The sequence below is a fragment of the Brachyhypopomus gauderio genome, chromosome 7 (genome assembly GCF_052324685.1).
Source record: "Brachyhypopomus gauderio isolate BG-103 chromosome 7, BGAUD_0.2, whole genome shotgun sequence".
Lineage (NCBI taxonomy): Eukaryota > Metazoa > Chordata > Actinopteri > Gymnotiformes > Hypopomidae > Brachyhypopomus > Brachyhypopomus gauderio.
Genome location: NC_135217.1, coordinates 32,181,729 through 32,203,576, shown reverse-complemented (window position 1 = coordinate 32,203,576; position 21,848 = coordinate 32,181,729). Strand labels below are relative to the sequence as shown.

General features: G+C 44.4%; 2 protein-coding genes and 1 long non-coding RNA gene across 5 annotated transcripts in view; 2 read left to right on the top strand and 1 right to left on the bottom strand.

The window, feature by feature from the left end:
* Positions 1 to 6,261: 6,261 nt before the first annotated feature.
* Positions 6,262 to 8,727, top strand: elp6 (elongator acetyltransferase complex subunit 6). Of its 2 annotated transcripts, none has more exons than XM_077013313.1 (8): positions 6,262 to 6,395; positions 6,737 to 6,811; positions 6,917 to 6,995; positions 7,125 to 7,195; positions 7,283 to 7,407; positions 7,499 to 7,700; positions 7,879 to 8,034; positions 8,117 to 8,725. In XM_077013313.1, the coding sequence occupies exons 2-8, from the start codon at positions 6,758 to 6,760 to the stop codon at positions 8,237 to 8,239; spliced, it is 810 nt and encodes a 269-aa protein (XP_076869428.1). In that variant the 5' UTR covers positions 6,262 to 6,395; positions 6,737 to 6,757; the 3' UTR covers positions 8,240 to 8,725. The 2 variants fall into 2 exon arrangements, with proteins under 2 accessions (XP_076869428.1, XP_076869429.1); XM_077013314.1 differs by having other exon boundaries at positions 6,286 to 6,325; positions 8,117 to 8,727.
* Positions 8,728 to 8,908: 181 nt separating this feature from the next.
* Positions 8,909 to 21,848, top strand: part of scap (SREBF chaperone) — a 20,489-nt gene continuing 7,549 nt past the window's right edge. The window contains exons 1-13 of one of the 2 annotated variants that reach the window (XM_077013312.1): positions 8,909 to 9,128; positions 11,925 to 12,125; positions 14,831 to 14,951; positions 15,164 to 15,321; positions 15,509 to 15,717; positions 15,909 to 16,014; positions 16,191 to 16,363; positions 18,691 to 18,817; positions 19,686 to 19,798; positions 19,952 to 20,046; positions 21,265 to 21,363; positions 21,468 to 21,680; positions 21,808 to 21,848. The exon at positions 21,808 to 21,848 is cut by the window's right edge and continues 324 nt beyond it. In XM_077013312.1, coding sequence (XP_076869427.1) covers positions 12,004 to 12,125; positions 14,831 to 14,951; positions 15,164 to 15,321; positions 15,509 to 15,717; positions 15,909 to 16,014; positions 16,191 to 16,363; positions 18,691 to 18,817; positions 19,686 to 19,798; positions 19,952 to 20,046; positions 21,265 to 21,363; positions 21,468 to 21,680; positions 21,808 to 21,848 — 1,577 coding nt within the window. In that variant the 5' untranslated portion in view covers positions 8,909 to 9,128; positions 11,925 to 12,003. Of the gene's footprint in view, positions 9,129 to 11,337; positions 11,611 to 11,924; positions 12,126 to 14,830; positions 14,952 to 15,163; positions 15,322 to 15,508; positions 15,718 to 15,908; positions 16,015 to 16,190; positions 16,364 to 18,690; positions 18,818 to 19,685; positions 19,799 to 19,951; positions 20,047 to 21,264; positions 21,364 to 21,467; positions 21,681 to 21,807 lie in introns of those variants that run through there. The other variant, XM_077013311.1, reaches the window with a different exon arrangement.
* Positions 9,204 to 10,615, bottom strand: LOC143519652 (uncharacterized). The gene is made up of 2 exons (XR_013132483.1): positions 10,560 to 10,615; positions 9,204 to 10,320 (listed from the first exon to the last, which is right to left on the bottom strand). It is a non-coding gene; the product is annotated as an uncharacterized LOC143519652 (long non-coding RNA).

Here is a 21,848-nt window from a genome sequence, read left to right as displayed (position 1 = left end):
TTTTGCACATCACGCTTTTCAGTTTATTTGTAAAAAAAATGTTGATTCATGTATAATTTTCATTCCACTTCACAATTGTATACCACTTTGTGTTGGTCTTTCACATTAAATTCCAGTGAAATATATTTATGTTTGTGGTTGTAATGTGACAAAATATGGAAAAGTTCAAGGGATATGAATACTTTTGCAACCCACTGTACATCTAGAAACCTAGAAGGCTAACAGAAACCAGTGTTTAAAACAGTTAATTTTGTGAATTTATTTGACAAATTGACAAGATAAGCATAAATTATTTTGGAAATATTAACTGGAAAACAATTATAAATGTAAATATAAATATGAAAATGAGTAAGATACAAATGAGGTGCGCTGTTGACAGTTAAGTGTAAAGTGTTTTGTTTCTTAATTAGCAGCAATGAGTACTTCTGCCAAATTCCTATTTTTGGTGCTTTTAGCGTTTATCGCGACATGCGTATATTTTGGTATAAGAGAGACGCCCGTGAGGCCGTCGTGTAAGTATGTTTGACTAAAGTTTTACCTCAGACCTTGTTACTGTAGCTAATGAGCTAACAAACCAGCTAGCACTAACGTGCTACCATACCAAACCAAATTAACAACAAGCAATATAAACTTTTAAGATTCTATCAGCTGGGCCAATTGATTCAATTTCGATTTTTTGTCGATTATTAAGCTCTGGTTAACTACAATAACGAACTGAATTGTGACTTGACGATCCACAGCTGCCGTGAGCTGTGTGGCGGCACGTCGGAGAGGCCCAAGCTGCGCATGCGCATGGTGGGCGGGTCCAGCGCTGCTGTGGGCGCGTAGCCCTGGCACGTGGCGCTGCTGCACCGGCCCAACGCCACACAGCCCTTCAGGCACCACTGCGAGGGAACTGTAATCGGTACAAAGTGGGTAGTTACAGTGGCCGCGTGTGTCTATCGTGCAGAACATGTGTAAGTAAACCGGTTTGTATGACTTCTTTAGCAGTATTAGTCTTTCTGTTAATTGTGGAGATGTTGCCAATTTACCTATATTTACAATTTTATTACATCCACAGTTGTATATAATTGTACGGGACCACTTGAGATATAGGGTTTACGCACAGTTAATATTAACTGAGTAGGCCTACAATTTGCTTTTAGTGCAGACTCAGATGTCATGTTAGTACACGTTTACATTGCACCATAGCAAAACCCTTTTTGCCACCTACTGGCAACTTTGAGGACGTATCACTAAAAATGTAAGAACGTTTGACTGCATCTGCACAGTTGCAGGTCAATCCTGACCCCCAGTGAAACGCTGAAGATATCATGTCTTAATATTTATAATGTCCAGCCACTGTAATTATCTCCCATTAAAAAAACATTTCTTAGTCATGTTGAAAAGTACAGAGGAACCTGACACAGCAATGATAATCTCCTCTTCCGTCTTGTCAGCTCTGATTTCAGGTTGTAGATTGGGTATGGTCATGATACAATATACAGTCAAAGTATTCGCTCACCCATCCAAATGATCGGAATCAGGTGTTCCAATCACTTCCATGGCCACAGGTGTATAAAATTAAGCACCTAGGCATGCAGACTGTTTTGACAAACATTTGCTGTTCTAGATGCAATAGGTGGACCAATGTCATATTGAAATCCTATGGATTAGGAATGGGAAGTTGAGTGAATACTTTAGGCAGTATAGTGTACATGACAATATGCTTACTGCACAGTTGCTGCCCTGTGACCCTCACTTCTCATTTACTGTGTGTTTTATAATACTCTCCAAAGTAATATCAAAACTATTTCCTTTAAGCCATTCATCTGTACTGAAACACAACTGTTGCAGGTTTTACAGCTGCTCTGTCATGTTGCAGATCTGATCATCAGAATATGATGGTTTATCATGCTGGAAATGAGACTTTATCACACAGTATCAGAAATCAGGGAATCTCAGTGACGCCAAGAAAACATCTGAGTTTGATGAGTTACTTGTACATTTTCCTGTACTGTACACTTAACTGTCACAGATGCTCATTCATGACTAGTTAAGCCCCTCAGGATGGTAACATGTACAATTTAAAACAGTAAAGCCAGAGGGAACCTGTTTAGTTTGTTGCAAGATGAAGGTCTTCACAGATTTCACCTACTGTTTAAAGTTAGTTGCTAACCTGAGGTGATTTACCTAAATAACTTTTAGCTTGCTAGCTCCCGGATAGATTCACCTATTTTGCTTGTTTTGAACTATGAGTGCTGCAATAATTCCAGCTAGAATTTAAAGCAAGCTTTAAATAGCTGTTTTTTAAACATATTTAACTTAATAGAGTTTAATTGAATTTCTTTTATCATTTCATTTCATTTATTTATTTATTCCCATTTATTTGAGCACAGTTTAAAACATTTTTTCTTGTAATTCATTTGGTTATGTGAAAAGGTACACCCTAGGAAGCTAGAAAGCTTTTAAGTGGGGACCATACATAGAATCCGTATCATTTCATACCTGTGGTCCTTTACAGACTATGCCAAGACTAGTACATTTGAGTTTATGTTTTGTTCCTGTTATATAATGCTTTTTCCTAGTCTGATAAGTATGAGAGGAGAAACATATTGGAATTAGATAACAAAGTCTATCATTGAGCTTATTTACAACAGAATACATGGTACAAGCATTATGCAGAATATTGAGTTCCGTAATTTTCAGAAGACCCAATCGATAGAAGAGTAGTTCAGAGGGTGTATCAAATCCGGACCAAGAAATGACACTAATAATTTTCTTCTGCAAAATGAGTAGTTTCCTCAGATGGCTGGGAAAGGTATTACTCCAAATAATATTACAATAATTCAGATGAGGTTCAAATAAGGTCCGATATAATATTGAGTGCTTTTCCAGGTAAGAAATGTCTCAATTTGAGAAATAATCCAACATATTTTGATAATTTCTGAATTCCATTTTACTCTCAGACAAACAACTTCATACTATGTTCCTTGTATCTTTGCTGGGTTTTTTCACCTTGTCCCACAGAGTGAGATCTAATCTCAGAGTCAAAGCTGGAACAGTGAATTTGCAAGCTGATGGGCCAGAAACACAGGAAGTAGGCATAGCCAGAATAATCCGGCACAAGCATTTCCATCCCATATCTCTGCGAAATAACATTGCTCTTCTGGAACTGGACTCCCCTACACAGTTCAATAATGTCATCAATGAGATCTGCATCCCAGACGAATTCTCCAGTACCCATGACTACGTAACTTGCCAAATCAGTGGATACGATAAGTCTGGAGTCCTACAGGAGATGTGGGTGGAGGTCATACCGAATTTAAGATGCAACATGAAGACGTGGTGGAACTTCAGACTAACTACTGAAATGATGTGTCCCGGCCGGTTTGAGGGAGGAGCTGATGGATGCCCGGTAGGCTGGTCAAATTGACGTGGTTAGTTCAGACCTGTTCCTCATGTGTAAGTGTAAGGATATGCTGCTCTGAGTTGCTGAGACCAAGGGCAGGGTGATACAAGTGCTATTTGTTGTTTTTATTGGAACCTTTAACAGTGAAATACCTTTACATGATATTAACAAATTTGTAATTACAAGTTAACTGCAAGGTATCAGCAGATTTATAAATGATGTTAGTTATGTATATCAAGCAGCCCCGTCGACAGGGGGGGACAACCGGGTCTGTTGTCCCGGGCCCTAGGGCCAGGGGGGCCCATCAAAGAGCCCAGCAATTTATTTTTTATTTAAAGTCTATAATTTTTAAATAATCTTGAAATCTTTCATTAATATAAAATTATGTACTCATAATAAGCTCAATGGCTCAAATATATATGTTTTTTACCTATCTGCATATTTTCCATTAAGTGTATACACCCCCGCCTCCCACTGGAAAATGGTTTGATCCAGCACCGACTGTAGCCGGCCAGTATCCGCCCAACAGCGGGAAAATCAGTGGTGGATAGTTAAAGTAAATACAGAAATTTGGAGCGCAGAAAAGAAAGGAAAAACATTTACCTGACGAATTTTAAAGTTGCATTGTGTTCCAGGTTTGAAAAGTGCTGGAATTTAGGGTAAAGTACTTGAAAATGCTTGAAATTGTAACTACTTCGTTTCACAACAAATAGCTGTCTGACTGAACAGTTCTCGTGAAGACGTTAAGATTGGGCGTTTTGAAAATAAACAACCATTAAATAATGTGATAAAAAGCGAATTATTTCGAATCATTTCGAGTATATGTATAAATATTTAACTTAATAAAGTTTAACGTGCTGGAAAATATTGAAATGGACCTTTAAAGTGACGTTTAATTCCACCTTATAAAGGTATATGAACCCTACAAACATGACTTTGTTCATTGCGCAGAAGCGCGGCGCGCGCGAAGTTACAAAATTCGAGAGGTGTACGACCTCGCGAACCGACAGCGCGCGAGACCCTCGCGCACGGGCGGAGCCACTGCGATTACGTCATTTTCGCGCGAACCCTCGCGCTGGGGGGGGGTACATGAATCTTTCTTGTCCCGGGCCCCAGCAAGACTGTCAACGGGCCTGATATCAAGCATACCATATTCTGTTAATGTATAGATTATGCTTAATGTAGTTATGTCACTTCTAACACATAGCTTATCTATTTTTTCATACTATTGTGTATGGCATGAATCAAGTTAATCAGATTATTCTATATTGAATATTAAAGCAGTCATGAGACTGCTGTGTAATGTGTCACTCTTTAAAACTATTCTACAACATTTCAATTTGTGTTTTAGTTTGTATTAACATTGGTTTTCTCTGTTTCTGCCTGTCCTATCCTGTTCAGAGGAACATTGGTGGCCCTCTGAGTTGTTTCCTGCCTTTCGAAGAGCGATACTACCTTTACGGAATTAGAGTGTCTGGAGATTTATGTGGGGTGCCCAGGCGACCAAATATTTATCTCAGAATAAGTGATTACTATCTGTGGTTAGCTAAATATTTGCCACCTAATTCACTGCAGCAGCAGTCTACCTGACATAATACTTAGCACACGTTTCACATTTCCTGTTTGCAAATTGTTGTGAAATACAGTGAGAATTTATTATAAATGCTTATTCTAAAACTATTACACATGCCATTTATAGAAAGTTGTACATGCTGATTATATAAAATTGTCATTTGAATAATTTCTGTAAATAAATATGTACATTTTCAATTGTTTTATCACTTGGACTTAAAAAATTTTTTTTTATTATTTTATTTTATTTTATTTTATTTACAAAAGTACATATAACAACACAATAACAATACTCTGGGGATGAAGAACATATGACCAAAGGGTAAAATAATACAAAGGTGAAAAAAAAGGGGAGAAAAGGGGGGAGGAGGTGTTTTGAATATTGCAGTTTCTGTGTTTGTCCATGAATGTGTGATTGTATGTGCCTATATGCGTATAGGTGTGGTGAGGTGAGATATATGCAGATATGTTTGTGTTAATGTGTGCATGCAGGTGCACATATACATATAAGATCTTTAGTATGTTTTGTTTATGTTTACATGTATTGTATTTGTATGTAAGGGGGGGCGTGAGGCTCACAGGCTGAGGTAACAGTGTCATTTCAGAAGAGAATTTAGTGTTGAAACCCATATGGAGAGAGAATCTGTATCTGTGTGTGTATTAGAAGCAGGTGTATTATCAAGAGTAATATAGTCCAGCAGAAGATTTTTCCAGAGTGGACTTTTGACTGCATTCATTTATTAAAGGCTTTTTAGCTTTAAAATGTTTAGAGGAAGAAAATATGTGTTTACAGATGAGTACACTCAAACATGCACTGCTAAATTATGTATTTTGTGGGTTTTGAACATATACATATTGCATGTATCTATAGATCTGTGTATGTACGTACCACTATAGATTTATGCAGTAGTTACATTTGAAATCACTCATTAACATTGTAAGTCCATATGGTTTTCTGATAATTAACATTTCTGACTTCATCTTTGTTATACACTGCAGGTAGACTGGTTTCTCACATTTATCTCTAACTGCATTGGTTACCTGTAAACCTATCCTACCCCAAACCATGGCAGTCATTTCCCTACTGACTATGTTGAGGTCTGTGTTTTTGCCTGTGTTTTTTTGTTTTTTCATTTAATCAGATTAATATTTGTCAATTAGTACGAAGAGTAAAGAGGTAACCAGCACAGCTGGAGAACAGGAATGGAATAATAAGAAAAATAGATGAGAATTTTATGCTCACATTGTGCTTAATTCAAGCAATTCTATAAGTGGCCTGTAGGTGGCAGAGAATAGACTATCGCGCCTGTTTTGGCGGAAATGTGGGCGAAGAAGAACAAAGCACTAGTGCCTAATCCGTTGGTACCTGTCACTGATTATATATCTAGCTAGCTAAAGTTTGTTCATTGCGTTTACGTTATAGTTTAATGGGGTAAGACTATATACTATGTACTGTAAAATCATTTTCATTTATTCAATTTCAATTTGAATTTAGTTTTCCGTTTATTGTTACCTAATTACTTGCTGAGAGGTTAAGATAGCCATGCTCGTTAGCTAGAGAGCTAACATTAACCCTCTTGTGGATGTAGGCAAGACAAATGTTAATCACAAATCAGTAAATATAGTGTAGTTTCAGATAGATCAGCTAAAACCAACTAGAATCTGGACTAAATACAGCTGCGTTAGACTGAACTAATCAGTTTGACACGTTGAACACACTTATCTGTTACTGTAAGCTGTGTTGGATTAATAAAAACAGACTATTTCCACTAGACATCTGTGTGTTTGTGAGAGATGTTTCCAGAACTAAACAGCATTCTCAACACCAGCCCGGACAATTTAAAAGAAGTAACTCGGCTACGTTTTATAAACTTATAATTTTCTACTGAGATTATTAATGACGTATGGAATCTCAAAATGCAGTGCATTTTCTTTGTTTTTTTATTATTATAGAGAGAATTTATTGTGCTGTCTGACAGACATGCAGATGCGTCATTCCTAATACATCATTACCTGTCGTTCTATTTAAGAGGTAAGTTAATTCAACTAAACAAATAATCAAAAAACCTTAGCCTACATTTGAGCTCAAATTTAAATTGAACATTATCTCTGTGACACACTTCAGTGTGTATTTTAACAAGATTTTATTTTATATTTTTAGCTCACTGCAAAGTGTGCTTCCTGGGCCTTGTACAGTCCTTCAGCCATTACAGTGCTGTTAGCCAAAGGCTGGTAAGCAGTAACTTCTGTTAACTCTGCTTTCCTGTGTTCAGAGTCTGACGGGTAGGTATACTTGTTTTTGATGATGATGTGTGGCAGGGGGTGAATCTGACCCAGGCGAAGGAGAAGGGACAGCTAGTGTTTCTTGAAGCACTGAAGGCATCTCCTGGAGTCCTGCTCAACGAGGGCCCAAACGATGGCAAACAAACTTTCGATTATCTCAGGTTAGTTCTCCACAGAGTACTGAGTGTCCTCCTCACTTTTCTTCATCCGGTTTACACTGATGGTTCTGTCACCCATGACTGCTTTGTTTAGGTCTCCGTTCCCTGAGCTGAAAGGTCTGTTTGAGTTTGTGCACGGCTCACTCAGTCAGGGCGGGGGCGATGATGGCAGGCCTTGGGGGCCCCCGGTGCTGTTGGTTGATGACATGAGCGTGCTGCTGAGTTTGGGCGTCAGTGTCCAAGCAATATTGGACTTCACCCACTACTGCCGAGCCACCATCTGCTCCCAGCTACAGGTACTTTACCAACCATGGTGTTTTCTTCAGCTTTGCAGCACACAAGAAACCAAAGCATAATCTCTAGCCATAAATGTTACTTTTTATTCCTTAGTTGTTCATTCACAGTAGAACAAAACTCTTCCCATGAAATGCCAAAAAGAAATGGCTCATAAGTTCTGATCTGGTCGGTGCCCAGGGCAGTATGGTGGTTCTGGTTCGATGCGATGATGAGGAATGGGATGAAGATGAGGAAGGCTCTGGTCATCTCCTGCGGGGTGTCACTCATCAGTGCAGCTTGTCTCTGCGTGTGGAAGGGCTTCCCACAGGCTACTGCAGGGATATACACGGACAGGTATGGGAGATAACATCTACTTGTTGTTGATGGCATTCTACAAAAACATGTTTAAGGCTCCTGACTGATGTTTGTCTTTCAGGTGGAAATTTGGTGGCGAGAAAAAGGACAAAGTGCCCAGAGCCAGCGACAGATTTTTCAATACAAAGTTCACGACAAGGGTGCGTCGTTCTTTGCAAGAGGAACTTCGAGTGCAGTTCTTTAATGACAACAGCACTGCTGCTCGAAGGGCTTGTGTTATTCCAGATTCATGCGTGGCATCAATGCAACATTTATGACATGGGGGGAAATATTTGACTTTGAGTGTCATTCTTGATGCTGAATTGTCACGCTGAATTGTTGGATTACAGAAATATTTTTGCCTGTAGCATGCAAAGCATATGCTAACGGGGGATGCAGCCGTTATTGTGGGTTTCAAGGTTTCTGTTGTCATCATGAATAGAGCATCAAACTTGCAGAAGAAATCCTGCTTCTTTGTAGAAGATGCAGATAAGATATATTTGGTCTCAGGTTTTTTATTCATTGTATTGATGTGATGCAGTGTTATAATAATTCTATAATTGTAGTATATGTTTCATGTTATGAGTTTGTGTTGTTCATAATGAATGCCAGACCTCCAACAATTGCCTTTGAATAGTATTTAAATGACATACAGTCTTCATATAGTAAATGTCTCATGAAGTGATTATATATATATATATATATATGTAAACTCTCTTTGTACATTTTTATGAAGAGCGAATTATCATAATTATATTGTTCATTCTTCAAAGAACACACACACACACACACACACACACACACACACACACACACACACGTTTTATCAACGTGTAAGTAAGTGGTCGGTACTTCAAGCATACGTGAAAAGACAAACGAGAGCCACTCCCTGGCCAGCAGAGGGCGCAGTCAGCGCGCGCGAGGGGTCGGAGTTGAGGGTTCGCGCGTGAGCGCAGCGCGAGCGCGTCTCTCCGACAGTCGTGATACGATTCCGGTGAAGTGGCGTCTCGAGCGATGTAGCACGCGGCTAACGTTAGCATCACGGGCCGGGATACACGCGCTCGCGGACGGAGAGAAGCGCTCGTGCCGTTCGGGTAAGAACGGCGTTGTTCTGGAGTGGAGTGGGTGGGTTTATTGGCGTAGTTAAGGCCCGTGTGTGTGTGAGTGTGTGTGAGAGAGAGAGATTAGCGCTTTAGTTTAGCGCGTAGCTGCCTGTCAAACGCTGCGGTTTAACGGGCTGTTTTGGTTTATTTATTTACATATTCACGTCTTACCAGCAAACAGATTAATTTTAATTTACGAATGTTGTCTGGAAATGTTTAATGTTCAAGTTTAACATCAAACCTAAAAACAAGTTTGTCAGCTATCTCAAGCTAGCTAGCTAACCAGGTGAACTATGTCCATGTTAGCACAACACAGCAGCACTGTCGGGTCAGGTCTACACACACACACACACACACACACACACAACCGCACATCTGTGCCAGGTCAGGTCTACACACTTCACACACACCACCCACGGGGAAATACACGCCGGGTATTACCAGCAAATGCTGCTCCAGTTGGACGTGCCTACGGATAACGCCACATGTGTGGTTGTGTAGTTGGGTCTGTTCAGCCGGACCGGCCAAGTTGTTTCCACCGAGGTGTGTGCGAGGACCAGGCCCGCACGAACACCCGCTCTGCCCGGCTGTGCTGGTGCTGTTTTCACTGGGTGGATGATTTGGTAGCCGTGTGTGTGTGTGTGTGTTTCAATATAGATCCACCTCGGCTCACTGGCTGGGTTGGCCGAGTATTGCATCACGCTCAGTCGCTTTCATCTGGCTCGTGTTGGGTTATTAAAGAACGTATGAATGCATTAAATATGTTTAGTTAAGTTATAATATTAGTTGTGGCCAACTCCTTTACCCGTCCAGTGATCATTGATTTAAACACTGAACCCGTATTGCTGCTATAAACAGCAGGTGCAGCGCGGGGCTATGGGGGCGAACATGGAGCCAAGCGTCCGCTTGCAGCCTTCACGTAGCTGGGATAGATGGATAGACACGCTTGGGGATTTCTAAAGCTAGACTTGGACAAGAACAACTATTAAAAACAACCTTTGTCAACAGTCTAGTACTTGGAGATGTTTTTTGTTGCTGGGTGGCAGAGTAATAAACACTGGCAGCTTCTCAATCCTAGGGGTATTTCAGGATGTTCTGTAGATGGTAAAGACGATCTTCAGTCCGTGTGTTCGTTCTGTTTTGTCTCAGTACCGTGTTCAGACTGCTGAAGTCCTCCAAAACACTTTGGTTGAAGAAAAGACATTGACAGTTTCTAGTGAATGTGTAGCTATCACACCTGTAACGCATTCATACAGCTTGGTGTCCTGTGTTAGCAAAGCATGCCATCAGTATGGCCAATGTGCTGTAATCCAATATGGCCAATATGCTATATCCGTATGACATAGTACAGGTCTTTTTGTGGTACCTATTGCATCCATAATTAAAGGTGCTACGTTTGTTTGCACGATGACATGTGCTTACCTGTCTGTGCCCAGCTGTGTGGAGAGCTAGTGTGTTGTTCTCAACTGTCATGTCTGTCTGACCCAAGTGACTGAGGTTGTGTGTGTGTGTGTGTGTGTGTACTGGCCCAGTGCCCAGAATAAAACCTGACTGTGAGATACTTGGGTGAGTGTATGAATTTGTTGCTTTAACAGAAGGTTTACAGCTCATTTCTCATGACTGATCGTGTAATGGAGAGTTGACGTCCGCTCACCATTGCACAACTTTTGTCCTCTTGGTCGTGGAATGTGGTGGGGCGTGATGGACAACATGCGTATGTTGCTTTGTGCTTACCTTAAGATGGGTGGGGGAGACCCTTTGAAGACGGAGAGCATTTACGCACAGCTCTGGTGTGACATTTGTGCATTTTGTCTTTTTCATTTTTTTAATTCATTTTTTATTTTAACAATACGTTCCAAGCTGTCAAAATTTCCGACCTCTGACTCACCTGCCATGAGCATGCATGTAGATGAATAAACAAGCAATCTTTTTAAGCCCTTCGAACGGTTTTAACTGCGAGATGTTCTAGCTTGTTTGCCGTCTCGAGATCACCTCGAATATCTCCGTCACTAACCGCTGCCACTCTTCTGCTGTGCGGAGGTGTGTTTAGGCCCCACCCGCATTTGTGTGCTGTTTTGGTTGGCTGTGAAATGTAGGCGTTGTGCGCGTGTGGAGTATTTATAGAACTGTGTGAAAGTAGAGGCTCAGGGGGTTGGGCCCCGGTGGGGGGGTGGAGGAGGGGTGGTGCAGCGGTGCGGAGACTAGCGGATGAAAGGATCACCGTCAGACCGGCAGGGTGGGGAGTGTGGCTGCAACACCGCCCTACAGCACAACACCGCAGAGGTGGCGTCTCAGAGGAGCCCGAGCTGCTGATGACGAGAGGCGTGAGGTCTGGGTGCAGCTCCGCCGGTATCGGCCCCCCTGTGGCCGTGTGGAGGGAGGATGTTCGTAGCCATAGTGTCAAAAGTAACGCCGTAATGACGGAGCGCACGGCCTTCTCCCGGGACACCGTGGGGGTTTGGATCCAGTCCTGGTATGCTTTCTAGGTGGAACGGATTGTGTGTAATCCACAATGAATTACCTTAGGTCTCAGATTTACCTTTTATTGTTTCGTTGTGTTTGCATGTTTGTGTTTGGACGGTTTGTCTCTGTAGAACACGGTACACGAGGTGCCTGTGTGAAACTGATATCGGCAGGACTGTTCGTGCCTTTACCTTCCAGACTGATAGTGTTGCAGCTAATTCCCTGTGTTCACGCTCACTCAGGCATCCCGTGAGGATATTTATTATAGTGCCTCGGTATTTGTTTATGCGTTGCCTGAGTTATTCCCTTACCTTGTGTGCTTAGGTCCCTGGATGCCCCCTGGTGGTCACGCCCCGTCAGCGCATGCAAGCCGAATGGCTGCCAGCTGACCCCGCCCCCCAGGATGACGGTCAGAGAGCGGCTACGCCAGAACATCTCGGCCGCCTTCTACCGGCATGGCCTGCTCTGTGCCTCCTACCCAGTTCCCATCATCCTCTTCACCTCCGCCAGCATCCTGACCTGCTGGTGAGTGGCCCGCATCACTGGTCACATGACTTAACAGGAGACACCTGAAACATTGACAAAAGGTTTGGTGTCATAATCTGGGTATAATTGACAACCATAATTAAGAAATAATTAAACAAAACAAATTCAAGTTGATTGGATTAATGTTAAGACGTATTCATTATGACTAAAGGAGGATAAATATTAATGTGTTTTGCATCGTTGGTCTTGAGTGAACCCGACCCACTCTTTAGTACATAATGAGGGGAATTTAAAGAAGACTAGAAATAGGAAAAGAAGGACCCCCCCCCCCCCCCCCCCCCCCCCCACTCACACACACACACACACACACACACACACACACACACACACACACGCATGCACATGCACAGCTGGAATAGGCCGGGGCCTGTTCATGTTTAGAGGCTGTGATGGAGCGAGATGCGTGGTGTGATGAATGAAGTGCCACACCGTGGTGGGAGAACCTCCTCTTTCTCAGGGCTGCTCAACCAGAAGATCTCTCCTCTTTTACGTCACTGTCAGCCCAAAGAGGGTGAGGAGCCAGGAGCTTAAAGGGCATCACCCCCCCATGAGGGACGGGGGTGTGAGAAACTGACCCTGCATCCTCCAGCTGCTGGTTCAGACCAGCCTACAGTGACCCGAGTGGAGAGTGTGGACCCAGTGGACAGGGAGCATGTGCGTGTGGTGACAGGCCCCCTTCAGCTGGTACCAACACAGCCTGAGGTCAAAGGCAGTCCTGAGCGTCTGCGAATAATGTGTGTTTCAGTCCCTAAATCTCAATTGAGTCATTTATACATTTTAAATGCTTGTCGAGGAAATGGAGCTCTTTCAGAAAGGGTCTCCTCAATCATTCAACGTCCAGGAGCATCTGCACAGTTTAGTGCTTTTCTTTTCCTGTCCTGGATTCTGGATTCAACTCACCACAGGTTTGTCAGTCAGCCACCTCCCCCACTGCTGGGAACCTGATCTAATTCATGACAGAAAGTTGAAGGTTTGCTGGAATAAGTGTGAATACCACAGACCTTCAGTGAGAAGCAGCTCCCTGAAGGTTGAACTGCACAGATCCCTTCAAGAAGATACACTTCATTCACAGCAGACATCTGGCCTCCTGATACCTCGCATTTGACTAGCTAGAAGGAAGGACCGAGGAGTACTGTGGAGTGTGTGTGTGTGTGTGTGTGTGTGTGTGTGTGTGTGTTAGGGATGCACCGAAATGAAAATTCCTAGCCGAAACCGAAAATGAGGAAACCAAGGCCGAAAACCGAAACACCGAAATACATTATGCCAATTATTAGTAACATTGGATTTATGGCTAACCTCACTAAAATCAAGGCATTGCTATTCAAAGAATAAATCAACTACAAAATTTGATTTGAAAATATTTATTTAGCACTGACATTACAGTAATGCATATTATAAAATAAAATTAGTGGTGGGCCGTTAACGGCGATACCGCTGACAACGGCCGACCACTAATTAAATTAAACTCGCTTGCAGACCGTTTTTATCTGAGAGGATAAATATATGTATTTTATACGAGTTAAATTTAATTATAACTGACTGGCCTGAAAGATAAATATAAATTCTCTCATAAAAACGTGACGTGAGTTGCAACAATATTAAACAGCTCAGGTAAACACACTTCTGAGAAATGTCGTCTGCTCGGCAAAACATAACGGGGCTCAATGTGCTCTATTAGCCTACGAAATCCCTACGACAGAGAACGGCTGATCGTCTAAGGCAACGAGTTCCATAATTTTTGGTGTAATGTCCTTTGCCTCGGCGCCATCACTGGAAAACTTTTTTGCTAGCTTTATCCAAATAAGCGCGTGCAGGTGGCGATTTTTGCTTGCGTCATCACAGCACATTGTTTCGGCCGTGTTGTTTCGGTGATGAAAGTATTTCGGCCGAAAACCGAAAATGCAAATTTAAGCCATTTCGGCCGAAAATTTTCGGTGGCCGAATTTTCGGTGCATCCCTAGTGTGTGTGTGTGTGTGTGTGTGTGTGTGTGTGTGTGTGTGTGTGCGCTCCTCTATGTTGGCCAGATGTTCTCCTTTATGTGTTGAGACCCTAGAGTTGGGTAAACCTGGAGTCTGTATCAGCTACAGTAGGGCTGCTGTCACCCTGCTGCTCCACCACAGGGCTGAGAAGAGCAGGATCGTTCTGGGGGTGGTGGGGGGACGGCACCGCTGTGGTTCTGTCCCGAAAGCCGTCCTGTCACATCTGAGCTCGTCCTGCTCTCTGGTCTCTCTTCAGCAGCCACACATTTCCATACTCAAATAAACACCCCAAACCCCGAATAAACACTAGAACACCAGGAAGCGCTAACATGGTGTGACCTGCTGTGACTGTGGCTACTGTTAGAAGTGTGACGCCAATGGACGTGAATTATCAGTGCCAAGTGTTACAGTTGTGAGCAGTACTTAAAAATATAAAAAAAATAAACTCAACCTGCATTCAAACTGCACCTGCTTGAGAGAGAGTGGAGAGAGAGAGGGGGGGGGGGGGCGCCGCCTCTCCTTTCGGCCTTTAAGTCCTGCAGAATGCGGTTAAAATGGGCGCAGTTGTTCATCCCACAGTGAAAATATGTAAGAGACCAACGTCATTTTGGAGGCAGGATTCTCGGTCTGGGGCTCATTGTTCTTCTTTGATTTTCCCCCCTCTCCCTCCCCACCCCCTTCCTACCCCCCTCCTCTCCTTTTAGCTACCCCCTGCTCAAGCTGCCTCTTCCAGGAACAGGCCCTGTGGAGTTCACCACTGGTGTGAGGGATTACTCTGTCCCTTCCCATGATCCTCAGGGTGACCCGGGCGAGCGTCCCGACTGGGTACAATAGACTCTTTGCTCACAAGATTCACGTTGTTTCCTACGTTCACGTTTACACCACAGCATCACTGTTGTGTCTCCGAGTTCACACACTGCATCTCTGACTGACCTATAACTCGTTCTTAACATCCAACAACCAACATGCTAATGCCTGGCGTTGTCGGCCTTCCTCTGTGGGACCATGTCCAGTTAACTCCTGCTTTGCGTCCGCAGTACCGGGGCCCTCCGGTGGCCTACATCCAGCAGGTGTTGGTGAAAGGGGCCGTGTCCCCGTGGGACAGCACTCTGGTGCCCGTGGACGCTTTCCGCTCGCCCCTGGGCCGGGTCTTCAGCCTGCTCGAGGAGATCCGGAACCACGTCCACGCGGACAGGTGAGCAGCTCCATCCGTCCAGCACAGAGTGTCTCGCACGCAAGAAAACCAGGCAGCATGTTGCTTATGTAAACAAAGCAGGATGGCTGAAGACCAAGACGCTTATGGCCTCTTCTTCTCAGACTGCACACTCGCACGTGTCTCTAACGTCTCTCTTCTGCCTGATGTCCTGGTGTCCTCGCTGCAGGAGCTTGGAGACACTGTGCCTGCAGGTGACCGATCTGTTGCCAGGGTTACGCCGCATGCGGTCTATTCTTCCCGAGCACGGCTGCTTGCTGGTCTCCCCGGGTAACTACTGGCAGAACCGGCGGGACCTGTTCGACTCGGACCCGGACATTCTGAAGACCGTCCACCAACACGAGCCCAAAGGCATCCACACATCTGCCACCCTGAAAGGCAAGAGACAGGAAGTGACGTCATTGGCCCTCGGGGCGGGGGGTCTAAATATCTGCTCCACGTTATAAACTCTGTTGCACGTCTCGAATTCAAATAAATGAATGAGCAGCATCCCAGATGTGGCTGTTTATCGCCACCCGTTGAGCACTTTGATCACGTAAGCGAGCCTGGTGTGTGTGTGTGTATGGCAGACCTGCTGTTTGGCGTCCCAGGGAAGACCACGGGGGTCAGTCTGTACAGCAGGAAGAGGGTGGTCAGTTACACCATCACCATCGCCCTCAGCAGCTACGACGCCAGGTCGGTCTGGCCGTCTGTAGCTCGTCTCCTACCCAGTACCTGTTGTTTGTCTACTTGCATGCTTGGATGTACCTGTGAGCCGTGCCACACATTTATGGTGTGTGTGTGTGTGCGTGCGTGTGTGTGCGTGCGTGTGTGTGCGTGCGTGTGTGTGTGTGTGTGTGTGTGTGTGTCAGGTTCGTAGCTAGTCTACGAGCTCGGCTGAAGCAGCTCCACCCGTCTGTGAACTGCAGCTTGCGTGAGGACCACGTGGTGCACGTGCACTTCAAGGAGGAGATCGGCATCGCAGAACTTATTCCACTGGTCACCACTTACATCATACTGTTCGCCTACATCTACTTCTCCACCCGTGAGCTCCTTCTCCTCTTCACCACATGCTCGCTTTGGGTGGGGGGATAATCTTGTAATGGTTTAGGTGATGATTTCTCCAAGGATTAATAATAATTCTGACCATGTTTACACAGGTCATTTCATGCTTCTTGCCTCTGGTTTGTACCCTGATAGACAAATGTGTCTTTAGTTTAGCTACAGTGCCTTGCAAAAGTATTCACCCCCTTTGATTTTCTCCTATTTTACTACATTACAACCTGTATGTATTTTTTTTAATCTGAATTGAATGTGATGCATCTGCACAAAATAGTCTGTTTTAGAAGTAAAATGAGAAAAAATATATATGTATATAAAGAATATGAAAATAAAAAACTGAAAATTGGCATGTGCATATGTATTCACCCCCTTTGTTATGAAGCCCCTAAAAAGTTCTGGTGCAACCAATTACCTTCAGAAGTCACATGCTTAGTGAAATGAAGGCCACCTGTGTGCAATCTAAGTGTCACATGATCTGTCAGTATATACACACCTTTTCTGAAAGGCCCCAGAGGCTGCAACACCATTAAGCTAACCAAACACCTGTAACAAAAAAATGTAACTTTTTGGGCACCAAGGAAAACGCTATGTCTGGCGCAAACCCAACACATCTCATCGCCCCAAGAACACCATCCCCACAGTGAAACATGGTGGTGGAAGCATCATGCTGTGGGGATGTTTTTCAGCAGCAGGGAATGGAAAACTGGTCTGAGTCGAGGGGAAGATGGATGGTGCTAAATACAGGAATATTCTTGAGCAAAACCTGTTTACGTCTGTCAGTGATTTGAGACTAGGGCGGAGATTTACCTTCCAACAGGACAATGACCCAAAGCATACTGCTAAAGCAACACTTGAGTGGTTTAAGAGGAAACGTGTAAACATATTGGAATGGCCTAGTCAAAGCCCAGACCTTAATCCAATTGAGAATCTGGTCAGACTTGAAGATTGCTGTTCACCAACGGAAACCATCTAACTTGAAGGAGCTGGAGCAGTTTTGCCATGAGGAATGGGCAAAAATTCCAATGGCAAGATGTGGCAAGCTCATAGAGACTTATCCAAAGCGACTTGCAGCTGTAATTGCTGCAAAAGGTGACTCTACAAAGTACTGACTTACGGGGGTGAATAGTGAATAGAATGCACACTGATGTTTTCAGTTATTTTGTCCTATTTGTTGTTTGCTTCAGAATAAAAAAAAAAATGTTGTCATGGTCTGTAAATTAAATGATGTCCCTCAAATATTCCCTTTGTGAGGTAACAAAATGTGAAATGTAAAGGGGGTGAATACTTTCGCAAGGCACTGTACATTGAAATCTCATTGCTATTCGGCATGGAACATCTGAATTTATACCACTTGTCTGTTGCTTTATGTTGTCCTTGTAAATATTGATCGCTGCTTCCAAAACTGCAGTTTTTTGTGGTATTAAAAATTTTTCTAAATGTGGAGAGAAATGCTGACTTATAGGGGGATGGTTTTAGTTGTCATGTGACTTTGAAAGGTAGATACAATTACACAAAAACAAATTGTAACAAACAAATGCTTAATACAGCATGGAGCACATGATAATGAATATGTTCAAATTGGAAACTGATCCGCTAACTTGGTTATGTCTCATCTGCAGATAAAGAGCAGCTCCTGAATCTAATTGCCAGCCGTGTGTGTGTTGAACCTGCTTTTGTTGGGCAGGGAGAGTCCAGCTCAGTGTGACCCTCTGCTGGCCAGTTCTAGGCTGCGGCCTGTGGTAGCGGTCAGTGGCAGGTGCTGTGTAGCAGTGGGATTATGGGGGGTGATGTAGAGGGATTAGGAGGGGTTCCCCTCAGGCTGTTGGGGGGGGGGGGGGGGGGGGGTTAAATATGGATCAGTACTTTACAAGAGCTCACTGTGATAAATCTCAGCCCAGGGTGTGTGTGTGTGTGTGTGTGTGTGTGTGTATAATATATATATATATATATATATAACACACACACCACCCAACCCACACTGGCACCAAAGCTCAGAGAGGTTTGAAAGGTTTTAAAGCTTTGTGCGGATTTATTTCTGGACTGGATACAGACTTTTTTTAAGCCTTGAGATTCATGGAGTCATAACTGTTCAGTTGGATGTAAATGGCAGAAGAATTCTGTGTAATGTCTGCAGTTATATTGTGGCTGTTATAGGCGTTCCACACTCCTGCTAAATGCTGAGGTTTATACAACTGTAGTTCTGATATCTTCTCCAAAGCACTTAAAGCGCTAGCAGTCTTCTCACTGTATTATCACACAACTCTCCTCACTTCTCTCTCTCTCTCTCTCTCTCTCTCTTTTTACCCTCAGGTAAAATCGACATGGTGAAGTCCAAATGGGGCTTGGCCTTGGCTGCCGTGGTAACAGTGCTGAGCTCTCTGCTCATGTCTGTGGGGCTGTGTACGCTCTTTGGCTTGACTCCCACACTGAACGGAGGGTGAGTGTGTGTGTGTGTGGGGGGGGGGGGGGGGTGATTCACACCAATCCTGCTTCATCATGCACACCAAAACCTGCAGGTTATAATTAAATGTTCTTTAAACCACTTGCAGATAATTTGCCATTGTGTGTTGTGATAATTGTCCATGATTATCGTGATTGCTGTTATTCACTGGGTATAAATGCTCCTGTAGATTATTGGTGGAGCAGGTATGTCAAGGTTGTGGCAGCGCTAAGGTCATGCCATTGATTTACCCAGAAGACAGGTGCTGCGTACTGATAAACGTGTGGATAAGAACATAAAGCGCTGTCTCTTCCTACAACCTCCTCTGATCCTGCACTGGGTTGATGTGTAACTAGTTATCAGTGAGCTCTCTACTGTGATGGTGGCCGGACTCCCCCACTAGCAGAGGCTCGTGTGGATGGGGTCAGGTCCACATGGACCAATTGACTTGACTTTGCTGGTTTTGCATTCTAGTGGTGGGACCATAAGTTATCCACTGAAAAAATATAGACTGATTAGTCAAGACGGGTTAACGCACACAATCAAATGGTATACTGATCAAAGTTCTGTGTAGGGTGGCTGTAATGGGCAAGTTTCTAAGTAATCAACCACATACTGCTCAATGAATCTCCTGTGTAGTACCAACATTTCAGTAGCTTTAGCACGTAGCTACTAGGACATGGTGAATGAAGTAGACATTAAACTAATATTTCAAAACATTTTGAGATTATATCTAGCCACAAAACCTACTTGCTACTTGTGTGTGTGTTTTTCCTGTTGTTCTTCCCTATTGTGGCGATGGGTAGGACGGATTCAGTGATGTGCTGATTCTGCTGTGGTTGTGGTTTGGTGCTCTCTCCTGCAGGGAGATATTCCCCTACCTTGTTGTGGTGATTGGTCTCGAGAACGTCCTGGTCCTCACCAAGTCTGTGGTGTCGACCCCAGTTGACCTGGAGGTCAAACTCCGAATCGCCCAGGGTAATACCACGTCTACCTTCATCACACACACATCAGTGCATCTTCTGTATTGTGGTGGAAGATCAGGGCTTTGGACTCTTTCAGAACTAATCATGAAACACACTTGGCATTGCTGACCTGTTCTTGTCATTTGTTACTGGTGTGCGGTTTCAGGTCTGAGTAGTGAGAGCTGGTCTATCATGAAGAACATGGCCACTGAGTTGGTCATCATCCTGATTGGATACTTCACCCTGGTCCCTGCCATTCAGGTAACCCTCCCTGCTCGGCCAGTGTCAGCCCACATGTGAATGCGGTTAGCTGTCTGCTTGACCGTATGGGTCAGCCTGTCCTCTGTCCTATTGTTCCCTCAATTCATCCACAGCTACAAAGCCCACAATTACCACGAGAGAAAGAGAGAGGAGGATCCATAATGCACTGTGCTTCTTAGGCTACGTCCTTTTGTCTGCTGTCAGTTGTTCCATCTGGTCATTCATCTCCGTGTAGATGGCACTGTTCCCCTTGCACACCGTGTGTGTGTGTGTGTGTGTGTGTGTGTGTGTGTGTGTGTGTGTGTGTGTGTGTGTGTGTGTGTGTCTGTGTGTGTGTGTGTGTGTGTGTCTGTGTCTGTGTCTGTGTGTGTGTGTGTGTCTGTGTCTGTGTCTGTGTGTGTGTCTGTGTGTGTGTGTGTGTGTCTGTGTCTGTGTGTCTGTCTGTGTGTCTGTCTGTGTGTCTGTGTGTCTGTGTGTGTCTGTGTGTGTCTGTGTGTGTCTGTGTGTGTGTCTGTGTGTCTGTGTGTGTGTGTGTGTGTGTGTGTGTGTGTGTCTGTGTCGTGTGTGTGTGTCTGTGTCTGTGTGTGTGTGTGTCTGTGTGTGTGTGTCTGTGTGTGTGTGTGTGTGTGTGTGTCTGTGTCTGTGTGTGTGTGTGTGTGTGTCTGTGTCTGTGTGTGTGTGTGTGTGTCTGTGTGTGTGTGTGTGTGTCTGTGTCTGTGTGTGTGTGTGTGTGTGTCTGTGTCTGTGTGTGTGTGTGTGTGTCTGTGTGTGTGTGTGTGTGTGTGTGTGTGTGTCTGTGTGTGTGTGTGTGTGTCTGTGTCTGTGTGTGTGTGTGTGTGTGTCTGTGTCTGTGTGTGTGTGTGTGTGTCTGTGTGTGTGTGTGTGTGTGTGTGTGTGTGTCTGTGTGTGTGTGTGTGTCTGTGTCTGTGTGTGTGTGTGTGTGTCTGTGTGTGTGTGTGTGTCTGTGTCTGTGTCTGTGTGTGTGTCTGTGTGTGTGTGTCTGTGTGTGTGTCTGTGTGTGTGTCTGTGTGTGTGTGTGTGTGTGTGTGTCTGTGTGTGTGTCTGTGTCTGTGTGTGTGTCTGTGTCTGTGTGTGTGTCTGTGTGTGTGTGTGTGTGTGTGTGTGTGTGTGTGTGTGTGTGTGTGTGTGTGTGTGTGTGTGTGTGTGTGTGTGTGTGTGTGTACTGCTGATGGCAGGTGTTCTGTTAATGTTCTGCAGGAGTTCTGCTTGTTTGCGGTGGTGGGCCTGGTCTCAGATTTCTTCCTCCAGATGTTCTTCTTCACAACCGTGTTGTCCATCGACATCCGACGCATGGAGGTCAGAACCTTCCCAGCCTCGTGTTCTTTAAATGCCACGTGTTTGTTGGTGAAACTGTAGTGTCTCTCTCTCACACTCTCTCTCTCCTCGGGGTGTGTGTGCAGCTGGCCGATCTGAACCGACGTCTCCCTGCTGAGGCGGGGATGCCCCCCCCTAAACCCGGTCCACTGCGTCCTCGGGAAGCCCCGTCCCCTCCCCGCCCGTCTCCACACACCATCACGCTGCAGGCCCCAGCGTTCCGTAACCTGCGTCTGCCCAAGAGGCTGCGTGTGGTCTACTTCCTGGCCCGCACGCGCCTGGCCCAGCGCATCATCATGGTGAGATTCATCCGTTTGCCCCGTGTGGCTTCTGAAGAACAAAGTCTAATGGAGTTCACACCTGTGCACATTGCACACGGGGCCAGACTGCAGGTCTCTGAAGGTATGAAAACATGTTTTTGTGCAGGTTGGTACGGTGATCTGGATCGGGATCCTGGTCTATACTGA

Coding starts and splice junctions, on each gene's coding strand:
- elp6 (XM_077013314.1), top strand. CDS start 6,758: ATGTTTCCAGAACTAAACAGCATTCTCAACACCAGCCCGGACAATTTA. Junction 7,408..7,498: donor CAAACTTTCGATTATCTCAG/GTTAGTTCTCCA, acceptor TGCTTTGTTTAG/GTCTCCGTTCCCTGAGCTGA. Junction 8,035..8,116: donor GCAGGGATATACACGGACAG/GTATGGGAGATA, acceptor TTTGTCTTTCAG/GTGGAAATTTGGTGGCGAGA.